This window comes from Amblyomma mixtum, chromosome 4 (genome assembly GCF_055824585.1).
Source record: "Amblyomma mixtum isolate Tamu chromosome 4, ASM5582458v1, whole genome shotgun sequence".
NCBI lineage: Eukaryota > Metazoa > Arthropoda > Arachnida > Ixodida > Ixodidae > Amblyomma > Amblyomma mixtum.
In genome coordinates, this window is record NC_143015.1 from 106,124,756 (window position 1) to 106,145,155 (window position 20,400).

The 20,400-nt window shown below is 48.0% G+C and overlaps 1 protein-coding gene across 1 annotated transcript in view; it reads left to right on the plus strand.

Moving 5' to 3' along the window:
• The first annotated feature begins 573 nt into the window (after positions 1–573).
• Positions 574–20,400, plus strand: part of LOC149347721 (mannan-binding lectin serine protease 1-like) — a 59,038-nt gene continuing 39,211 nt past the window's right edge. The window contains exons 1-2 of the mRNA XM_089587388.1: positions 574–1,241; positions 13,314–13,420. Of these exons, the coding sequence (XP_089443514.1) occupies positions 1,054–1,241; positions 13,314–13,420 (295 nt within the window). The 5' untranslated portion in view covers positions 574–1,053. The remainder of the gene's footprint in view (positions 1,242–13,313; positions 13,421–20,400) is intronic.

The window sequence follows — 20,400 nt, forward strand, 5'->3', positions numbered from 1 at the left end:
TGAAAGATAGTAGCGGAAACGCAACTCTGGTACGGACACCGTAGGTGCACGAAAGCGTAGCAGACGACACTGACGACAACGACGAGGAAGCAGAAGAACGTTCTTGTTTTTTTCCTTTCCGTTTCAATTCGCGCGCGCGCCCAACCTGTTAGCCGAACCTGTTCGCGCCTTATTCTTTGTTTTCTTTTGCTTTATTCGTTTCTTCCTGTAAGGGTAACAGCGAAGTGAAAAGAACAAAATGCGAACTAGAGTATGAAGCCTTCCCCCTCAATCCCGCTCCCTCACTCCGTAAATCCCCGCCACGATTCATTCGTCCATTCTCTCTCTCTGGTGCTTCTAGATTGATGGGTGAGGGTAAGAAAGAGGGGGACGTGGTAGCGATGAGAGAGGGAGAGAAACGGCCGAACGTTTCATGGCTCGGGTAAAACAAGAAGAAAAAGACAGAACGAACGGAAACTGGTCGGACGACTCCTCCTCTCTTCGAATGTCCTTTCCTCTCGATTGAGATCTCTCTCCCCTTCCACGGCGAGGGTGCAGAGCGAGAAATGAGATTCCACCACTAGCCTACCCCCCTCTGCGACCGCCGTTCGGTGGCGTCGGCGTCATCATCAGACGGGCCGGTCTTCGAGTTACCGCCGCCGGACAAGATTCTCGCTCGTGTTGCCTGCAGAGGCAGCGTCGTCGGAGAGCCCGGCGCACGCGCAAGCTTTGACGTTGTACTTCGCCCGGAGGAAGAGTAGGGACAACGATTTATAAATGCCGGCTCGCCGCCACCGGAATCTACGCAAGCATCATCACCCTCGACTGGAGCTGGCAAACAACTCGGCGCGCGCTTTGAAGGAGGACGGTTCAGTGACGACGAGCTGAGGAGGAAAAAAAAAAAAAAGCGACGAACACGTCGATACTATCGACGAAGCCAGGTAGCGATACACACTCCGTTTCTGTGGTGCCGCCGGAAGACGTCAACGAAAGTGGATTGAGAAGACTGTTCGGCTCCGGTGTTATTTTTCGCGTGTTGTGCGGTGTGCTTTTAGGGTGGCAGCGAGGACAAGAATGGAACCAGCAGCGGGTGTGATGTGTGCTTTGTTGAGTGATCACTTGGACGTCACAAGACGCCGGGGGCAGGAGTGTGGAGGTCGACAGAGTTGCGGCGGACTTCGTGGTTTCAGCGCCGGCACCGGTCTGTGGTTTAGGACAGTGGTTTTCGCAGCGACAGCCTTGGTGTTGGCGACACAGACAACGTAAGTACTCGTACCAGAAAGGAAAATTTCGCATAGTGTTTTTGCGCTCGCATGTGATACTCGTATGGTTTCGGAAATTGTGTCTGTTGCGGTAAAATCTGATCCCGCATTGAAGTGGCGGTTTCCTGACGCTGGGGTTACCGATGACGTAAAACGCGGAATTGTGAAGCTTGGTAACGGGATGCGGCAACTATAGCGTTCACTTACTGTCATGGTCATGGTATGCAGGCGGACTTGTCCGAATATACTATTCTTGACGGATAGAAGCCCGAAAGTAGGAGCAGCAAAAGCCTAACACAAACGGCACGACACGTAACTTCTTCTTTCAAGTAATTTGACTTCCAAAACAATCACAGACACGTACAGTCTGAAAGCGTTCATCGATTTATTCGACTAACAAGGAACTATCTTTTCCTACGCATTAGATTATTTTTTGTACCCATGTCTTTGATGTTTTTTTGTGACTTCCACTAGTTCCTGCTTAAGGTTTCTTTCTGCACATGCGTTTTGCTTCCATAGCTTTCGTATCTGAGATTGCTTTGGAAGTTAAACTTCTGTGTGCTGTCGTTTAACTTCGTCTTCAGGTTTCCCCCCTTTTCGCTTCTCTTCATTATGAGTAAGGATGGTAATGGTCCTTGAATGCTTGCCGCGCCGGTACTTATACACTTCCGTAAACTAAACTGTAACATTTTTACAGGTGATCTTATCCTTTCTCGAACCTGTAAGTTTGATTCCTCGCGTCAAAAAGTGTCTTCACATCTTAGCTATTCTAGTAGTTCATATTTGCTGCATAAGATGTAGCTAAAGAGGTAGTTTCTGCATGGTCGAATCACTGTACAGAATTAATCTTAGCCAGGCGGAGTGCTGTAATGCGATTAACCTCTCAGCATAATGAAATAACATTCTTTAGCGTATGTGCTATTAGCTTTGAATACCACAAAGTTTAATAACATGAGTCCGACAGGGATGATGTCAACTATCAACGTGATAGTGTGGTGACGAAGAGCGAACGCTGTAGGCCACGCCATAGGTCTCTCTCTATTTTTCATTTCCGAACCCTACCAGGGTCTGTCTTTCAAGGAAATTATACCACATACTCCCAGCATAGAAGGGGCGAAAATTCGGTCCGAAATTTGGCATGCACATAGAAATTCTGGAGCGGAGAAGTTAACAGAAATACGCGTATTCTAAACATGTCAGCACCAGCTGATTTCTTGCCACGCGCTAATAGCCGCACTCAAAAGCGAAGCGTGTACTGTTTGCCACTACATGGTAGCGATTTGAACTAGTTCGTGAAGCATAATCAACCAGGGAGAAAATGACTTCATGCTGCGCTATTCGCTCACAACAACAAAATGCCCCGTGTCTCTCCTTGCTCCTGTCTCGTTTCTACCCTCTACCGTTCACTTTTCAAATTTTTCTAATCTACCACGAAGGCGACTGACGTACTACGTGTCTGGACGGGTACTGTCACGCGCACTGGACGTCAAAACAACCGCTTAACGATCGATGCCGGATCCGGACCGTTATGTAAAAATTTCGTTAATTCTAAGTCATTTAATTCGAACTTCCGTATAATTCCAACTTTTGGTTCCTTCGAATTCGTTCCGCCAGCATCGCGCGTATTAGAAGGAAACCGATCGAGGCTACCCTCAGTTCGATCTTCGCGAAATTCGAAACACGTTTTCGGTTGCCTTCCAGTTCGAATAATGATCGAGATTCGACTTCAGTGGGTGACTGCACACCGAGACCTGTACAATATGAAGCGGCTTTCCAGCGTCGTATTTCGTTTTCATTCCTCTCGCATGGGCCCCAGCGGGCCGCCGCCACTGCCGGGATCGGAAAGTAGGTGCAGTGAACGATAAGAACGAGAAAAGAGTAAAACAAAAAAGAATGCCGCTGTCCTTGGAAGGGTAGATACGCAGACGCTTTTTTTGTTGTAGCGAAAGTTAGAGGTTACATCGAACTGGAAAAATGGAGCAAATATATGTAGCTGTACGCATAGAATGCATGCGAGAGCGTTCAACGTTTCCTTATGCGGCTTTTCGACGAACACTCATTCGTGACACAAGGTAACGCGGACCATTGGCGGATAGAAAGAAATTTTGTTCTGAAGGCGTCAGCGAGTGGAAACTTGTAAATAAACCCACTCAACAAATTAACCCGCATGAAACAGACGAAAACATGAGGACCCATTTATGTCTTACGGTGAACGTTTACTACATTTCTCTTGAGTCTTACGTCTGTTTTCTGCCAATTTCATTTTTACCATACTGTGCATCTCTATCTTAGCGACTCTCAAAAAGTTTCTTGCCTCAACCTCATGCTCGTTTGCGGTGAAACTGTATACCGGGGGCTTTCATGCTGCGGCAGTTTTGTCTCGTAGTAAGTCTCACAGCGGCACTTGCCTGGTTCGGTCTCGCATGATGCAAGCTCTGAATAGCTGCGCCGAAATTGTGGGGCAAATGAGACAAAAGTTGCCGCAATATGTAGGCTCTGCGCACAATTTACCCGCAAACGAGCGCTGTCGGTTGAGGCGGGAAATTTTCTTGCGGAAGCACTACTTCACCGGTTCACCAGTTTGCGCGAAGACTGACCTTGAGGGTGACCTTGGCCAACCTGGGGAAATAAATATGTATTGCCGCTAATGAGTTTCGGTCCCGCGGCTGCTCGAACAGATCAGCTTTGCTGGCCAGTGCACGAGATAACTACGCTATCGTTGTATTTTTTCGTTTTTCTTTCATGGCATGCATTCTGCATGGTTATGTACAGAAAGGATATATATATATATCCTTAGGTAGAGCACCGGACGCGTAATTCGGAGGTCGTGGGTTTGGATCCCACCGGCGGCATGTGGTTGTTTTTTCTTCTGCTTTTCTAATCAATTAGCTTTAAGCGATGACATATTCAGTAATATTCTAAATTGATCAACGCCACAAAATAAATAAATAAATTAAAAAAAAAATCCCCTGTGTCCCTTGGTTTCTGTGGCTGTTGGCTTCTCTCATATATATAACGAGCCCCTCATACCCCTTCACTTGTTTGCTTAATTGCTTAGCGAGGGCCTCGGTTCTAGCAGCCTTGACGCCATAGGAAGCATAAGAGGGTTCTCATACAGCTTCCACCCTCGCCCTTCATGACGTTCTACGTCACACCAGCGGTAACTCAGGACGTTCTACGTCCGCCGCTTACGAACGTGGGTGGCGCTAGTGAACACTCTCAGGGTTAGGTTATTTGTAAACATAAATACCCCCGAAAGCAGAAGATTTTACAGCCGTCGCCGTAGCTCAGAGGTAGAGCACCGGACGCGTAATTCGGAGGTCGTGGGTTCGGATCCCACCGGCGGCATGTGGTTGTTTTTTCTTCTGCTTTTTAATCAATTAGCTTTAAGCGATGACATATTCAGTAATATTCTAAATTGATCAACGCCACAAAATAAATAAATAAATTAAAAAAAAAATCCCCTGTGTCCCTTGGTTTCTGTGGCTGTTGGCTTCTCTCATATATATATATATATATATATATATGATGCGAAATTGAGAAACGCTTCTTTTAAGTAAGCATTTATTGGGAGTCGATGTTTCGGACAGAGCCTGTCCTTTTTCAAGACTGAAGTTACATGGTTCTTGCTTCTCTTCTTAAAGGGTCTTCATCTGTACAGGTGTTCGACACATGGCTCATGCGTCGAACACCTGTACAGATGAAAACCCTTTAAGAAGAGAAGCAAGAACCATGTAACTTCTCATGTGTCGAACACCTGTACAGATGAAGACCCTTTAAGAAGAGAAGCAAGAACCATGTAACTTCAGTCTTGAAAAAGGACAGGCTCTGTCCGAAACGTCGACTCCCAATAAATGCTTACTTAAAAGAAGCGTTTCTCAATTTCGCATCTTATTTAAACTAGCAACCAAGTACGTTTATCTTATTGTGCTATATATATATATATATAGTGAAGTATACGCTTCGTTAAAGGAAACATATTTGTTCGACTTTAACGAAGCGTATACTTCGCTATATATTCTTGTAAGCAGTCAAGTACTTCATGCTTTCGCAACCTATATATATATATATATATATATATATGGATGTGTGTACACACACAAAAAACTATTTACAGGGCACCTAGGTAGGCGCTACGTGGCACAAACTTGATTGAAACATAAGAGAACTAAAACGCTGGCAAGGATATACAGCGCACCAGGTGAGGACAGAAATCCGGTAAAAGGTCCAGTTCTTTGTAAATGTCCGTTACCTGAAGCAGCCGATCACGCCTCGTGTTGTTGTTTTTGCCTTAGTGGCATGGCACATACCCACGATGGTTGATAGGCCAGGGTTCAGGGCGGAGAGCTAAAAGAAGAGGGTAAATTGGTGCCAAGCTAATGGATTTGCTTTAGGTGAGAAATCATGTAAATTATGGTGGGAAATTAAGAATAATAACAGTAACAATAACAACAAGAATGAAAACAATAAACGGGTAAGAAAATTAGAGTTAAACTGCAACACACTCTCGCGCTGTGCATTGCACGTCGGCGGTTTCTTCAATTAAGGCTGCTATAAAACTAATACTCGCGGTTCGAGCTATGTGGCGATAGAGATGTGCGCTGCATGCACTGGCATGGACAACGTTGTGGCAGAAACACGGCTCTAAAGCATAGGCCTCCGGCGTACATTGTGTAAATTGCCATTGATAATGACAAAGTTGAAGACGCGCATATCTGGCTCCCTGGGTCAGTGGACACCTCAATCACGTTTTCAGGTACGTGGAGGCGGTGTCCACCGGCAAAAAACTGCGCTTCCGCACAATATTCCGTGTTTAGCAATGCTAAACCGCCAGCCAATTTTTCACAGTCGCTGCGACAAAGATGCACATCACGGTACTTGTTTTGAACTGGCAGACTTATGTTCAAGGTTACAACAGAGAAACCACACTTAAACAATATTGGAACGCGTGGTGCATGCGACGGCTCTGGAGAGTAAGATCAGTGCACGAGCATGCCCTTCCGCGGTGGCTCCTAATCTGGACACCGGAGTAGCTCGTGCCTCGCGTTGCAGCGATAAGGCGTGGACGCCGAGTTTGGGGGTTTCCAAGTTTCGCGACGCGAGCGCAATTTAAATCAGGGTGGATGTTTGGGCGAGTTGGTTGCTCATGATGAAAAACTGCAGCGCTCGAAAGAAGGACGCAACGACACAGCGCATGTGTTGTCGTCTTCGTTGTGTCCTTGTCTCGAGCGCTACAGTTTTTCATCATGAGCAATTTAAATGTATGTTACAGCAGTCCTGCTACCCTCTCGCCTCTGGAACTTGCCAAGTCATCATTACCCCTTTCTCCATTCCATCGACTCACAGCTCAAATCAAGACTCCCACTCGGGGCTTCCGCGTCATCTAGAAACAACTTCTCACTGCCTCCGCCTTAATGTTGCATTTACGAACAGTCTACGATACCGTTTCAAGCAAGCACACAGTCCGTACTGTGACAACTGCGGTTGAACTGAGACTGTGCTTCATTTTCATTTTCGCTCGGACCGCAAAGTAGCAACACTACATGACGCAACCGGAAAAGCAGGAATGATTTCACCAAAGCGTTGTAATTCCCCTCATAATCCACTACAGACAGAAAGTGTGTGCGCGAGCCTAGCGTGGTAACCCAGCTGTCGTTGCGTTCGACTGTTGATTCCAAGGTCGTCGGATCGAATCCCGGTAGCGCAGCGGCCGCGTTTTGATGCGGACAAAATAGCAAACACGCTTGTGCGCTGTGCGAGTCATTGCACACGGCAGAATCATTGTACATTGTGCGAGTCACTGTAAAGCAGAAAAGATAGCGTTAGGTATTTTTTCACGAATTAGTGAAGACACGGGAGTGGTAAAAGTATGCGTCTAGCTGCTAGTATAAAACATACGACCCCCTGCACCTTACGTCACAGCGCATGCCTTTCCTATGAATTGGTAGCCATACTATAGTTGGATACAACTCAAGAACGAAGCGGCTTTTCCCCGTCAGAGGAACCCCTTCTAGCCAGTGGCGTCGACAGATTCGCATAAACATGCTGTAGTGGCAATACAAAGAGGGGCACATTAAATGGGATGCTCTCCTCTCTGCATTGTTACGGCACTTATAGAAATGATCTATAGACAGTCTATAGACTTCTTATAGAATTTATTTCCTTTCTGCAGATATTTGTTATTGTCTATTCATTGTCTATTGAATATGTATAGACAAAAGTTTAGTAAAAGTGTAATGCCATAATTCTATAAATTGCCTATAGACTGTCTGTAGTATATGTTTTGCCTATAGGCTGTTGCCTAGGATTTGTCTATAGAGAGTCTATAGACTATATATAGTCTATAGGGAGTATATATAGTCTATAGAGAGTATATAGACTCTATATACATGTTGTAAGGGTTGCACGTTCATGAGAATCGGCGGACGCCATTGGCTGGAAGGGAGTCCTTTGACGAAAAAAGCCGCTTTTTTCGTGATTTGTATCCGACTATAGAGTCTTTGAAGGAGTGATGCAGGTCATACTTAGTGCCACTGTATACGTCAAAGGACCCCAGGTGTCCCCTCATTTCCCAGGTGTTGTATTGGTGCGCAAAATGCATAAACTGCGTCAACTAAATAGTTAGTCAGCGGACGCGTCTCAGCAAGTCTGGCTTATGCCTCGGAAGTTGTGCAAACGCCCCGGGCTTTAAGATGTCGTCATGAGTAGCGTACTTCCCCGATGAATGTGTGAGTAATCAGTTCGCCAACACTTTTGTAATCCAGGAAGAAAACACCTAGATGTCCCGCCGCGAGGCTTCGAGGCGAAAGATAAAGCGTCACGGGTAGCAGCAGCAGTTTTACTCCCCCCCCCCCCCTCATCACCTTCCGCCCTGTCCGACACCATGAGATTGCCCTTTCAAAGATCAATTTAATTTCTGTACCATTTGCCGTACAGTTCGATCCCGGCCGCGGAGGTCGAATTTCGATGTAGGCGAAATTCTAGAGGCCCGTGTACTGTGCGATGTCAGTGTACGTTAAAGAACCCCAGCTGGTCGAAATTTTCGGAACCCTTTACTACGGCATCTTTCATAGCCTGAGTCGCTTTGGGAAGTTAAACCTCAATAAACCAAACCTTAAGCGTTAAAGTGAAATAAAGCTGCTTACCAGCGATTGTACTGATTGATTGATTTACGGGGTTTAACGTCCCAAAGCGACTCCGGTTATGAATGGCGCCGTAGTGAAGGGCACCGGAAATTTCGACCCCCTCGGGTTCTTTAACGTGCACTGACATCGCACAGCACATGGACCTCTAGAATTTCGCCTCCATCGAAATTCGACCTCCGCGGCCAGGATCGAACCCGTGTCTTTCGGGTCAGCGGCCGTGTGCCTTACCCACTGGCTCAGCATTGCGCAATAACAACGGGTAGCGCAGTGGTTATGCGCTCGGCTGATGACCCGACAGACGCGGGTTCGATCCCGGCCGCTGCGGTCGAATTTCGATGTAGGCTAAAATCCTGAGACCCGTGTACGGTGCGATGTCAGTGCAGGTTAAAGAACCACAGGTGGTCGAAATTTCCGGAGCCCTTCACTACGGCGCCCCTCATAGCCTGAGTCGCTTCGGGATGTTATACCTCCATGCACCACATAAGAAATAGAAAAGATGCGCTGTGGTAAGCAACATGAATTGCCCAACCAAGAAGTAGGAAGGAGAAGAAGGAAAAACTTTATTTGAGGCCAGCACTAAGACCCAGTGAAGAAGAGTGCTTGATCCGCCTAGGCCCGCTGATAATCTGCCGAGACCGAAGAAGCCAGTCACTCCAGGAAGGAGGGGGAGGATAAGGGAAATAAGGAGAAGTAACGACAGTGTTACTTGAGTAGAGAATGTGTTCTGTGTCTTCCTTGTTCTTTGGACAGTTGGGTCAGCGAGCTATGTCACGCCTCCCAAGTCGTAGGGCATTAGTGGGGCGAGGAGAGTGTTAATTAGAACTTTGCGAAAGACGTGCGCTTGTTCCGTGTTCAGTGACGGGTGAGGTTGGAGTAAAATTGTGCGATTTTCCCTATGTTCCGGTAGTGTTCAGATATTTGCTCTTTGTATGTTGCGGCGTCTGCCACTGACGATTTCTCGGGCCCGTTGACGAACCAACTCATTTCTCTCGATTCTAGCATGACCAGGTATCCAACGTAGGATGACTGAAATGTTAGGTCCGCTGTTATAGGATTCTACTAGAATGACATGTAGGTGGGTTTCCAGTAGTCGGCATTGTATATTGCTGATGGCTTTGATTTAGTCGGTATATATGTTGACGTTAGTGGTCTGGGGTTTAGTGAATAAAGATGCTACCTTTATGGCATATATTATCGCGTGAGTTTCTAGAGTGGTTATGTTGGGAGGGTTGGAAAATGGAACCAGTAAGGAGGATTGTCAGCAAGGTGAGCACAGCAGTGCCAAACTGCGAAATCGGGTGATAATCTGGCGTGCAAGGTCAATAATTGTGTTCCTGCATGAGGCAAGGTATCTCGGTTCCGTACGTTAACAAAACTAATCCTCCTCCCGGAGAGCTTGCTTGCCGTCCGTACGGGCACACTTACATCGGTTGGGGCTCCCCAACTCCTCCATCCGAGACGCGGTGAAGCGCAGTTTATCACGCATACATTTACTCGTCTTGTATGCGTGGCAGCTGAAGGAACGGCTGCGGCGACTTAGACGAGGCAAATCGCGCGTTGGAGGGTGCGCCGGCGTGAAATTTGCATAACGGAAAGGCACTCCGCGCCGTCCCGGCGACGACACGTGCCACACGCAACGCCAGAGGTTTCCCCCGTCGCGGGGCGACGGTGCAGTGACGTCAGCGTCCGCCGAATCCCCCCCCCCCCCCCCCCCCCCCCCCCCCCGTTCTTTTTCTATTGACGTTCGCAGTTTCCGCTAAAGGGCAGAAGAGAGAAGTGTCGTGAGAAAACGATCTACGGGGATGTTCTCACGTACGCGCCGAGTAAGGAGTAATGAAGAAAAAATACAAATAAACAAACGCGGGAATTTCTCCAGATTCTTTACTCGATATAAATCAAGAGATGCGAAAAAGCAGAAACCCAGAAGAAAGGAAGCGGCGTTTGGTAGCCAACTCCAGTCGAGGGCATTTTAAGTGAAATTTAAAGAGGAAATACAGAAGAACAGCTAGGACATGGAATGTACAGGACTTAATACTAGTGGTATGTTGGATTTCTAGAGTTGATATCAAGAGGGGGAAAAACGTTACGACGAGTTTGAGAATTGCTGGAATCACATCGCCGCAGCTGGCACAAAGAGGAATGGGCAGAGGTCATTGGGAGAAGATATTATCCTTCGCTGGACTCAACTTACTTCAGGATCATGATGATGATGATGACCATGATGATAATGACAGCTCTACAGGTTGGCTATTCCGTCGCGAATATGACGGACGGGTCGCGGACACCCAAGTGAATAAAAAGTTGCGCTGCTACCGTTCCTTATTGTCTTGGCACGACTGCTGTGTAGGCCGGCTTGCCCGAAGAAAAGTTCGGGTGTGTGACGATAGATTACTATCTATCAAACGGCGAACTTTCACCGTGGGATCAACGTCTTCGTGGAACTTTGATTCGGCAGCTGCGTCTTTTGCTGCGAGCTTTATTTTGCCGTCCAGGGGGTAAAATAGAGGAAAAAAGACAATGGCCATCATCACTCATTCGAAGCGTAGTTTGGTCTTTACGGGCCACGCGCTATTATTTTAATTGCCTTTTCTCCCGCCCACCCTGAGGAACTTAAATAAGCCTCTTCTGTAGTCACGTCCTAGTGAGTTTACTAAAAAACCGCATGCTTTAATAACAAAAGACAGATAGAGGGAAAGCTCATAAATGTTAAAATGCCTGCAGGGATTATTTCGCCAACTGCCCCCTAAGAAATTCGGCGACCTATGCAATTAGCCAGAGGTTAAGTTCTAGCAACTTTTGCAGTAGGCGGTCCAATGTGCGCCGTGATAACGAACTAAACAGTCAATTAACCAAGCAACGAACTAACCAACTAAATGACCAGCAGTGACTTAATTAAATCACTAGTAAATATCACGGATGGCGTTTATTTCTTCGCATGTTCTGCTCACATAGCAACGCTGGCGACAGCACGTGCATGGAAGCACGCTCTGTGCGTTCTAGGTGTCACGTGTCTTGGGGTTTCTCCGAGGTACACTATTATGCAGAGTGCTCAGCGGTTTACATCCTGATGTGAGAAAGATGGTGATGTTACGTTAACTCGTTAAACTTGTTTGATTCACCTCGGAATTCGACTTGCGTTGTGTTCGGGGAAGAGTAGGTAGCTGGTGTCGTCAGTCTTGCACGATGAGTTGCTAGTTGCGAAGCGGGGTGTTGCAGTGAGGCTGTCAACTCAGCGATGACGCTTCTTTCTGTAAGCATGAGGGCTTCTGCGTGGGTACTTTTGACAGAGAGATCTTGCATGCCTTACCAAGTTAAATATGCATCTGACTCAGCTCTGACTGGTGCTCGGATGGGACGCTGTCGGATATTGTTCGATTGCACCACAAACTCGGCTTAGGCACGAGCTATCCTCTGAATCCCCGTTTAAATGACTTGCATGTGACGTCACCGGCTTCGTGATGCAGCACACCGAGCATACCTTCAACAGCGCATGCCAGAGCACTGGAAAAAAATTTCCACCGCGCGCCTAGTTCTCAACACAACGGCCATGTCGATTTTGGTGGAAGCCGTATTTTCCTAACGGTTCCGGCTAAATCTACAATTAAGGTGCCTCAGACACAAAAATTTCATTTTGCATATTTTTTTTTTGCTCGGAGAAAATTTCTGTTAATAACGGGACTAAATTATTAATCGTCATACATGCTGTGAAGTGTTTATTTTCAGGTATCTTCTACTTTCTTGTTTCAATTTCGCAAATAAGAAGCGTCTAGTGTGACGTCATGAAGTAGGAGCGGCATGTGTAATGTTTTTTCACGGCCTTGAATGATGGAGCGCCTCACGGTTCATCTGTAACTGGTCTCTTAGCTAGAAGGCTCAGTTTTTTTCTGTTCCGTACAAGTCACGAGAGTTAATTTTGTTAGCGCATCATAACGTTTCGGGACCTGCTCTGTGACGTCACACAGTGTTGGAAAGCTATCAGCCTAGTACATTGGTTGTTTGGGGCTGCCTCCCCCTCCTAACAACAACAAGAGCAAAAAAACAAGAGCAAAAAAACAAAAAAAGCCCTTGTTCGCATTAGAGCGCTGCATGGAACGACAGTCTCCATGCAGCGCTCTAATGTGATCAAGGGGACCCGTCGTCATCAACATCATCATCAGCCAGACTACACCCACTGCAGGGCAAAGGCCTCTCCCATGTCTCTCCAATTAACCCTGTCCTTTGCTAGTTGCGGCCACTGTATCCCCGTAAACTTCTTAATCTCATCCGCCCACCTAACCTTCTGCCGTCCCCTGCTGCGTTTGCCTTCTCTTGGAATCCACTACGTTACCCTTAAGGACCAGCTGTTATCTTGCCTTCGCATTACCTGACCTGCCCAAGCCCATTTCTTCCTCTTGATTTCAACTAGGATGTCATTAACCCGCGTTTATTCCCTCACGTTACACCTATCATTTTTCTTTCCATAGCTCGCTGCGTTGTCCTTAACTTAAGCTGAACCCTTTTCGTTAGCCTCCCCGTTTCTGCCCCATAGGTGAGTACCGGTAGGATACAGCTGTTGTATACTTTTCCCTTGAGGGATGTTGGTAATCTGCCATTCACGATCTCAGAGAACCTGCCATATGCGCTCCACCCCATTCTGATTTTGCTAGTTATTTGCCTCTCAAGATCCGGATCAGTGGTCACTACCTGCCCTAAGTAGACATATTCACTTACTACTTCGAGCACCTCGCTACCAATTGCGAACTGCGCTACCAATTGTGAAGGGGACCCGTACGGGCCCCGAAACGTCTTGTGTCCTTTTGAAGAATTTTTTGGCGATTGTATGTTCGTTATTTCCACTATGTAAAGGTGCTTGTCCGATCGGTGCTACTGATGCCGAATGCAGAGTGCGCTCTATATACAATCGTGCTTTTTTCTCTTTCCCACGCAGGTGTATGCGGTTCTCAGTCGACCCCTCGAACGGCGCGGTACGCATCCTGCGGGACGCGAGGTCCTCTTTGCCGGCGGCCCCGTCTGAGTCACTGCGCGAGTTCAGGGGTGAGTGACGCTTGGCTGGCCACGCACCTGCCCTGCCCGCTGTGTGCACACGTTTCCGTTTGCGCACCTTGCCTCAGAGTTTACATTGGGCCTTACAAGTTGCATGCATTGCGTTATGTGGATTGGCGTTGCTTTATGTGAATTGTATATCAAGTAGAGCAAGACGGGAGACGGGTGATGTGCTTCTCACTGCGTTTCACAGACTATGTCTCATTCATAACTCTCTTGCCTAAAAGCAGACCACTGCGTAGTAACGTCTCTAGTTACTACGCATGCGCGAGGAATGCAAGAGGACGCTTTGCTCAGAGCCGTGGTTCAGCGGTTCGTTACAGGTCGTTAGATTTAGTTCCGAAAATATCGACACGTATTCCAATCATAAAAACATACCCAACAATTTTGGACAAAGGCATTTTGCATCGGAAAACCGTTTATGAACACAGTTTTTTCCATACAGTGTAGTAAGATTTCGCTATAGCAAACAATATATCGGCGGATCACCTGTCGGCAGGCTTGCTTTTTTAGCTATTAATATTCTTACTATCTTCAAAAGCGTTCCCCTTTGGTTTTCTATGGCGGTCTTAACTGTTCGATGCGATCGATGGAAACACTATAAGAGAAAGATTTTGCTACGCAGGTCAGCCTGTTATCCGCACAAGAACGCATCAGATCGCTATTGCGTCAAAACCGGGACACACCGGGGAGGTCGGGTATCCACACCAGACTGCACCAAGCATGTGCGGTATCCACATAATCCACATTAAAATCAGCTGTGTACATCAAAGAGGACACCCCTGAAGCTAGTGTAGTGGATTTTTCAACGGGATACGGGCCGTGTGGAACATCGCTTCAAATGAACCAGCAAGACAAAGTCACAAATGGAAGAAGGTACACAGGGTTATTCCTGGTTGCCTTGTGTGTTCCGCAAACATCCTCTATATTGCTGACCCAAAAGACGCGGGTTCAATCCCGGCCGCGGCGGATGAATTTCGATGAAGGCGAAATTCCAGAGGCCCGTGCACTGTGCGATGTCAGTGCTCGTTAAAGAACCCCAGGTGGTCGAAATTTCCGGAGCCCTCCACTACGGCGTCCCTCATAGCCTGAGTCGCTTTTGACGTGAAACCCAAATAAACCGAAATCTATATCTCCTTTCACTTGCCTTTTGTTTACATCGCTTTCATTCGAAGCGCCAAGGGCCACGAGCATAGCTCAACTTTCTGCACTCTCCGGTTTGGAGATCCGTAATAGTGAGACGAAATAGCTAGCCTTGTTACTCTCAGACTGGCAAAGTCACGAGTGTCTCTCCTAACAACTACGCAGGCTTTCTTTACAACCTTACATCCTTCGCACGCCTCACCTCCCGCACAAAGAGGTTTTCGAGCTTTCTGAATTCAACCCTCCGCCTTCGTGCCACTGCACGGAATCCGAGGGGAGAGAGCCGATGCGCATGTTTACGCAGAGGGCGCCCTATGTATCCCGCTACAAGCACACGTGCCTGTACGGTGCTTGCGTGACACAGGCACATCGCTTTATGCGTGGCGCGTCTAGCCGGCGCACTCGAGCGTGGCGGAGGGTCTGCGCAGTGAAAGGGTGGTCGTTGCGGACGGCGCTAGATGGGACGTCCCAGGCGCAGAACCAGACCATGTGTGGCGGTGACTCAGTTTTATCAACTACGACCATGCAGCGCTTGCAGGTGGCCGTTGCGGGTACTTTATTTTATATGCGGGGTGTGTGACGTCACGCGGATGATGAAGGCCCACAGGTGTATACAGACGGATTATACGAAGAACCAAGAAGGAAAAAAAAAACACCATTTGCAGTCGTAGAATCATGAAGAACTTTCTTAGTAAACGACATCGCCACCGGCTTAACAGCATATTGCAACCGGAAATCGCCCAACTTGACCTGCTGCCTAAACCTGAGTCAAGAAGGCCGTGTTACTAGCTAGTGCTATCTCTTGGGAGTTGCCACTTGTGGTCACCGGAGATTTCCGATTTTACCTGCCCCGCAGCTACCCTGGAACCTTCGTAAAAAAAATCTGGCATCATGATGGGGTTGGATATAGGGAGTTTAGCTGACTGTCACGCCTCCTTCGGCGTTCAGGGGAACTGCTGAGCGCTGCTCAGTACACTCAGACGGTGGAGAAAGAAAAGCCGCAAGGTGTCACCGACAGCTTTCCGGCCAGCTGATAGGTGGCGCCACAATCTGTTAAAGCTCCGTAAATGGGTCACGGAGAACAGATGAGTTTCTAAACGGATTTTCACGACTGATACTGGTCACGTGGTTCAGACTTTGTCTGCATGAACAAACACAGAAAAAAAGAACCATGCTAAATCTTCAGTGAACCATCTCAGAACTGCGCGTAACGGAACGCCCCACCGCCTTGTGTTTCGGCACATATTTTGCAAGACGAGATAGCGTTCTGAGAGAAACTAGACGCGTTTTCGAGTGGGAAGAGGCTCGCGGCGACGATCTCAGCTCGCTCACCTTGTTTTCGTCTCCGCAATCCCTGTCCTACGCATCGACCTCCACAGGATGCGCAGAGCACGAAGGCGTTGAGATGACGCGGCCGGCCTGTTTTCCATGTTTCGCGCGCACACACAAAAAAATTTCATCACCCACTGCTTTTACGGAAAATAAGGTTCGGCTGAAGGCAGCGTCAAGTTCTCGGAAATGGTACGGGACCTAGAAATGCTACCGCATACAGTGATAGAACTACGTTTCCTGATCTATTCGACTATAAGTGGATGCTAGCATGTAACCGGCTAATTAATCCTCATTGTGCTATTAATAAGCAATTACTGATGAGCTATAATTAGAAAAGATGCTTAGCCACATCGCAGCTCTCGGAGAGGGTGTGGTACCCGATCACGTGACCGGGTCACAGTGACGCGCACGCCACCTTGTGCTGCGGACAAAAAACAACGAGGAAGCCATTGATAGCAGGGTGGGGCTAATCATGTCAATTAATCACTTTTTACGAACCAAGCGAAGAGCGGGCCGGTTGTAATTGAGCGTGCCAATCATTTATTTTTTAAGGTTAATCAAATGTCGGCTCTAAATAGAAACCAGTAATTAGCATTCGATCCCGTCCACTCGTTCTCTTTTTTGTGCAGTGCAAATGGGAGCTCCACTCTTTGAATAGGTTGGTTTGGTTTATGGGGTTTAACGTCCCAAAGCGACTAAGGCTATGAGAGACGCCGTAGTGGAGGGCTCCGGAAATTTCGACCACCTGGGGTGCTCTAGCGTGCACTGACATCGCACAGTACACGGGCCTCTAGAATTTCTCCTCCAAAGAAATTCAACCGCCGCGGCCGGGATCGAACCCGCGTCTTTCGGGTCAGCAGCCTAGCACCATAACCACTGAGCCACCACGGCGGCTCTTTGAATAGCGTAGTGCAACCCAAAGAGGAATTGTAACAGAGAGAGAGAGAGAGAGAGAGAGAGAGGAGATCGATTTAAGATCAAGTCAAGACCATAGATATGTTCTTCCGCTAAGCGGAAAAGAGGCAAGCGTTAAGTTAGGATGAAGTCGACGACTGCTTTCCGTGTATTCGCAGTTTTTCTAGTTTTCCTGCTGACCACGCAAAATTAGCTAGCCACCGATTGGCGCTGGCATGTCGTACAAAGACACCACTACACGAAGTTGGACCGTACGGCTTTCCGAGCCAAAAGATGCTCTTCGTCATCGCACCGCTTGACACGTAGTCGTCTGCGTGTAGAAGGACGAATGCGAATGAGCAGCCTTTACACGCGCGCCAGCTGTCAAAGTCACCGTAATGCATTTGCGCTCGCTCGTCGCTTGGCACACGCACACACTCATGCGCATTGATTTGCCATCGTGAGTCATGCACGCCTTACTTGCATGCTGTGCATCGCATTTCTTTGCAGACGTCTTACGTCTTGCACGGTATTAGATGTTGTGCAACTATTGCCTCTGTACGCAGAGTAAAACGCAAAAGAAAAACAAAGATGTCAGAGTCTCGGCCTTTCCAAAGTGAAGAAAAACTGGTACCTGTACCACGCAACACCCCCCCCCCCCCCCCTCCCCTCGTCTACCCCTGTGCCTACCTCAAGTGTTTACTCGCATGCCAAATATGACCCCAGATGGAATATGCCCAGGAATGTTGAACACTGAGACAGTCAAGGCTTATCAGGATGGAACACGACTTCCCGTGTTTTTTTCCGAGTTGCGAGGTTCCGCAAAACAGCCTGCAGTAACGTAGGCGGTGCTGGCCGTGTTAGGAATCGAACCTGAGACCTCCAGATTGTTAGCAATCCATCGTGTAATATCGTGGACAAAAGTCTCCAGGACACGTGTAGTGCGTTCTAGCGCATAGGTGCAATATGTGCCAACGACCACCTTATTTCACCACCACCGTTTACAGTACGTGGGTGTGGCTTTGACATCCACAGTTATGATCTCGAGCCAATGGCTAATAACGGAGCTATCGGCTTTGGCTGCCGCTCAGGTGTCCTGGAAACTCCTCTTCCCTTTAGTACGTTCGTCACTCCGGTCGTTTCTTATGCGGTGAAAAGTGTTTGTCGGCTTGGGTGGTCATGTGCGTTGTATATTAGCCTCGTCGCCTAAGCCGATTACGGAAGGACAAGGATGGTGCTCTATGTCGGGGCAAACCGCAACTCAGGGGGCTTCTAGCTGACAAGGTCACGGCGCCGTCGCTCGCTCGGCAGCGGCCCTGACTTCCAGATACACATCTACGCATGCGTCGGGCACAAATGTGCCAAGGTGAAGCTCTCCTGCACCGTACGGTCGTAGCGTGGTTCGCTGCTGCTCGCAATAGTGGTCACGTGGTCGGTGTAGCGATGGCGAGTGTAAGCACACTTTGAGCCCGCGTTTATTGGTCGTCGGTCGGAGAAAACTGTTGTCGGCGGTGACTGCGATGGCCGAATGGCGGTTACGAGGTCACAGGCGAGTTGAGACAACGTTGAGGTCACGTGACACGTACAAAAATTGCGATGTAATAGCTGTTTACTCATTTGTTCTCGTTCCAGTTCTTGGGACAGGCTGATGTGAGAGTTTAAGTGAATCATAGCGAGAAAACAGTGATTTTATCCTGCTTATAAATGCCTCATGTGACATCAATGTTGTCTCAACTTTTCTATGACGTCGTCGCCACCGTTTGACGGTTAAAACTTCACCAAACTGAAAGAAAATATTGATTTATAAATTAATTAGCTGCCGTAGGTGGATTTCACGCTGTGTTCTATGCATCACAATGTCTAACGCACCATAAAAAAAAAGAAAATAACACGAACCCAAAAGATGTGCTGTGTTGTGTTTAATGGCACATAGGCATCTAAGGCCATCATGCGCCAAACACAAGGTAATAGGAAATGTTTTCTCTGGGATTTGATGAAAATGTGGAAAGTGATCAGTGGTGTAAAGTGCCTAAAAACAACCTAGTTATAATAGACAGAACGAGATTTAAGAATGGCTAATGGTAAAGGCTATAAAAAAAATGGCCTGGCTTAGCTTATGGTTAAGCCTAGGATGCGAAGCATAGTTTTGCGGTCTGGCGAGGCGCCCTCTCCCTGGCCGACATCTCGCTGCTCAACTGACTCAACGAGTGCGTCGCCTTTTGCGTGACGTCAGTATCTCCTAGCGGTAGGAGCGGGAGTTAGGCCGCCGGCGGAGGCTGGGCGTCCGCAAGCGAGCGCACGAGGCCCCAGCTTTCACAGCTGTTGTGACGTCATATCACGTGGTGCGTCGATGAAGGTCAAGTGGTAGCTACGCGGCCGTGCGCGGCGCAACAAGGAAGAGCTCGGTTGTGCGAGTAATATGCTTCGCATAAAAGGGACAGGCAGCCTCAGCGGCCATCCTTGGCTTGGCAAAGATGTCGAGGATCCCAACCAATCAAATAAAAGCCTCAGCCTATCTTCTCATGTTAACCCAAAAGATTTGGTGTTCCTACCACTTTAAATAGCATTGCACAAACCGACCACAGTTTCTATGTTACATCCGATTCACTTTCCTCGTACGTGCGCCTTGCCTACGCTTTCTTTCTTGAGTGCTACCGCTTCTTGCATCGCTGAGGGAAACGGAGTTAAAATTTGCCTGAAGGAGCGCCAGCTTGTATCTTCACGTGCTTGATAAAGTCATCTTGGCGCCACTGCACGGAACTGAACAGTCTGCAGCGTTGTCCGAACTGCAGAAGAGAAAGAAGAAAGGAAGCCAGACAGGCATGCAAAGAAAGACAGAAAAGTGCAAAGAAGAAAGCAAGCAGTCCCGCAGTTTTTTTTTTTCAAGGAAGAGCACATTGCACTCGGTGCCGGCAATATGACGTAACAGGATCTCCTACTTCCGGAGCGGACCTGTCGAGGAGAAGGGTAGATGCATGAGAAATCGACGGCAGCGAAGGAGGGGGGGGGGGGGGGGGGGATAGGAGAGCGTTTCCACGCGACCCTCAATGCTCTGTAATATGAGGCGTCTTCAAAACAGGTTTGGTCAGGGTTGCTTCTGGCCACGTGGCCAGGAGAGAAAATAAAACAAGAGAAAAAAAACAAAGCAGGGCAATTTGCATGTATGCTTGCTGTAATCGGGCATCGTGGTCCTTTGCCCTGAAATGATAACTCGGGATGGTGCCTGCGATCAACGAACTCGTCGTACGTGGCGCCTGTAGTTAGGCAAGGCATTATCTGATGTCTGCGGACTTGAGCAAAATACTGCGTCTCTCCAAAATGAGTTTGCGTTCATTCCAGTTCTTAGTGACTGCCCTGTCTAAAGGAGTTGTAAGTCCAAAGCCGCAGCTCCGATGCCTTCGTAAAGGCTGCTCGCCACTTGTGGACTTACTTTGTGAACTTGCCGTCGCGTATGTTTCACGCACTCAGTGATGTCTGCTGTTCGCGCAATAGAGAATTTTAGCATATAACCGGTTGCCTGCTGCGCACGCGCACTGGAACGTGTACGGGTAGTGAGGCGACATTCTAAACAAAAAGGATTAAAAAGGGAGTAAACTCTCCAC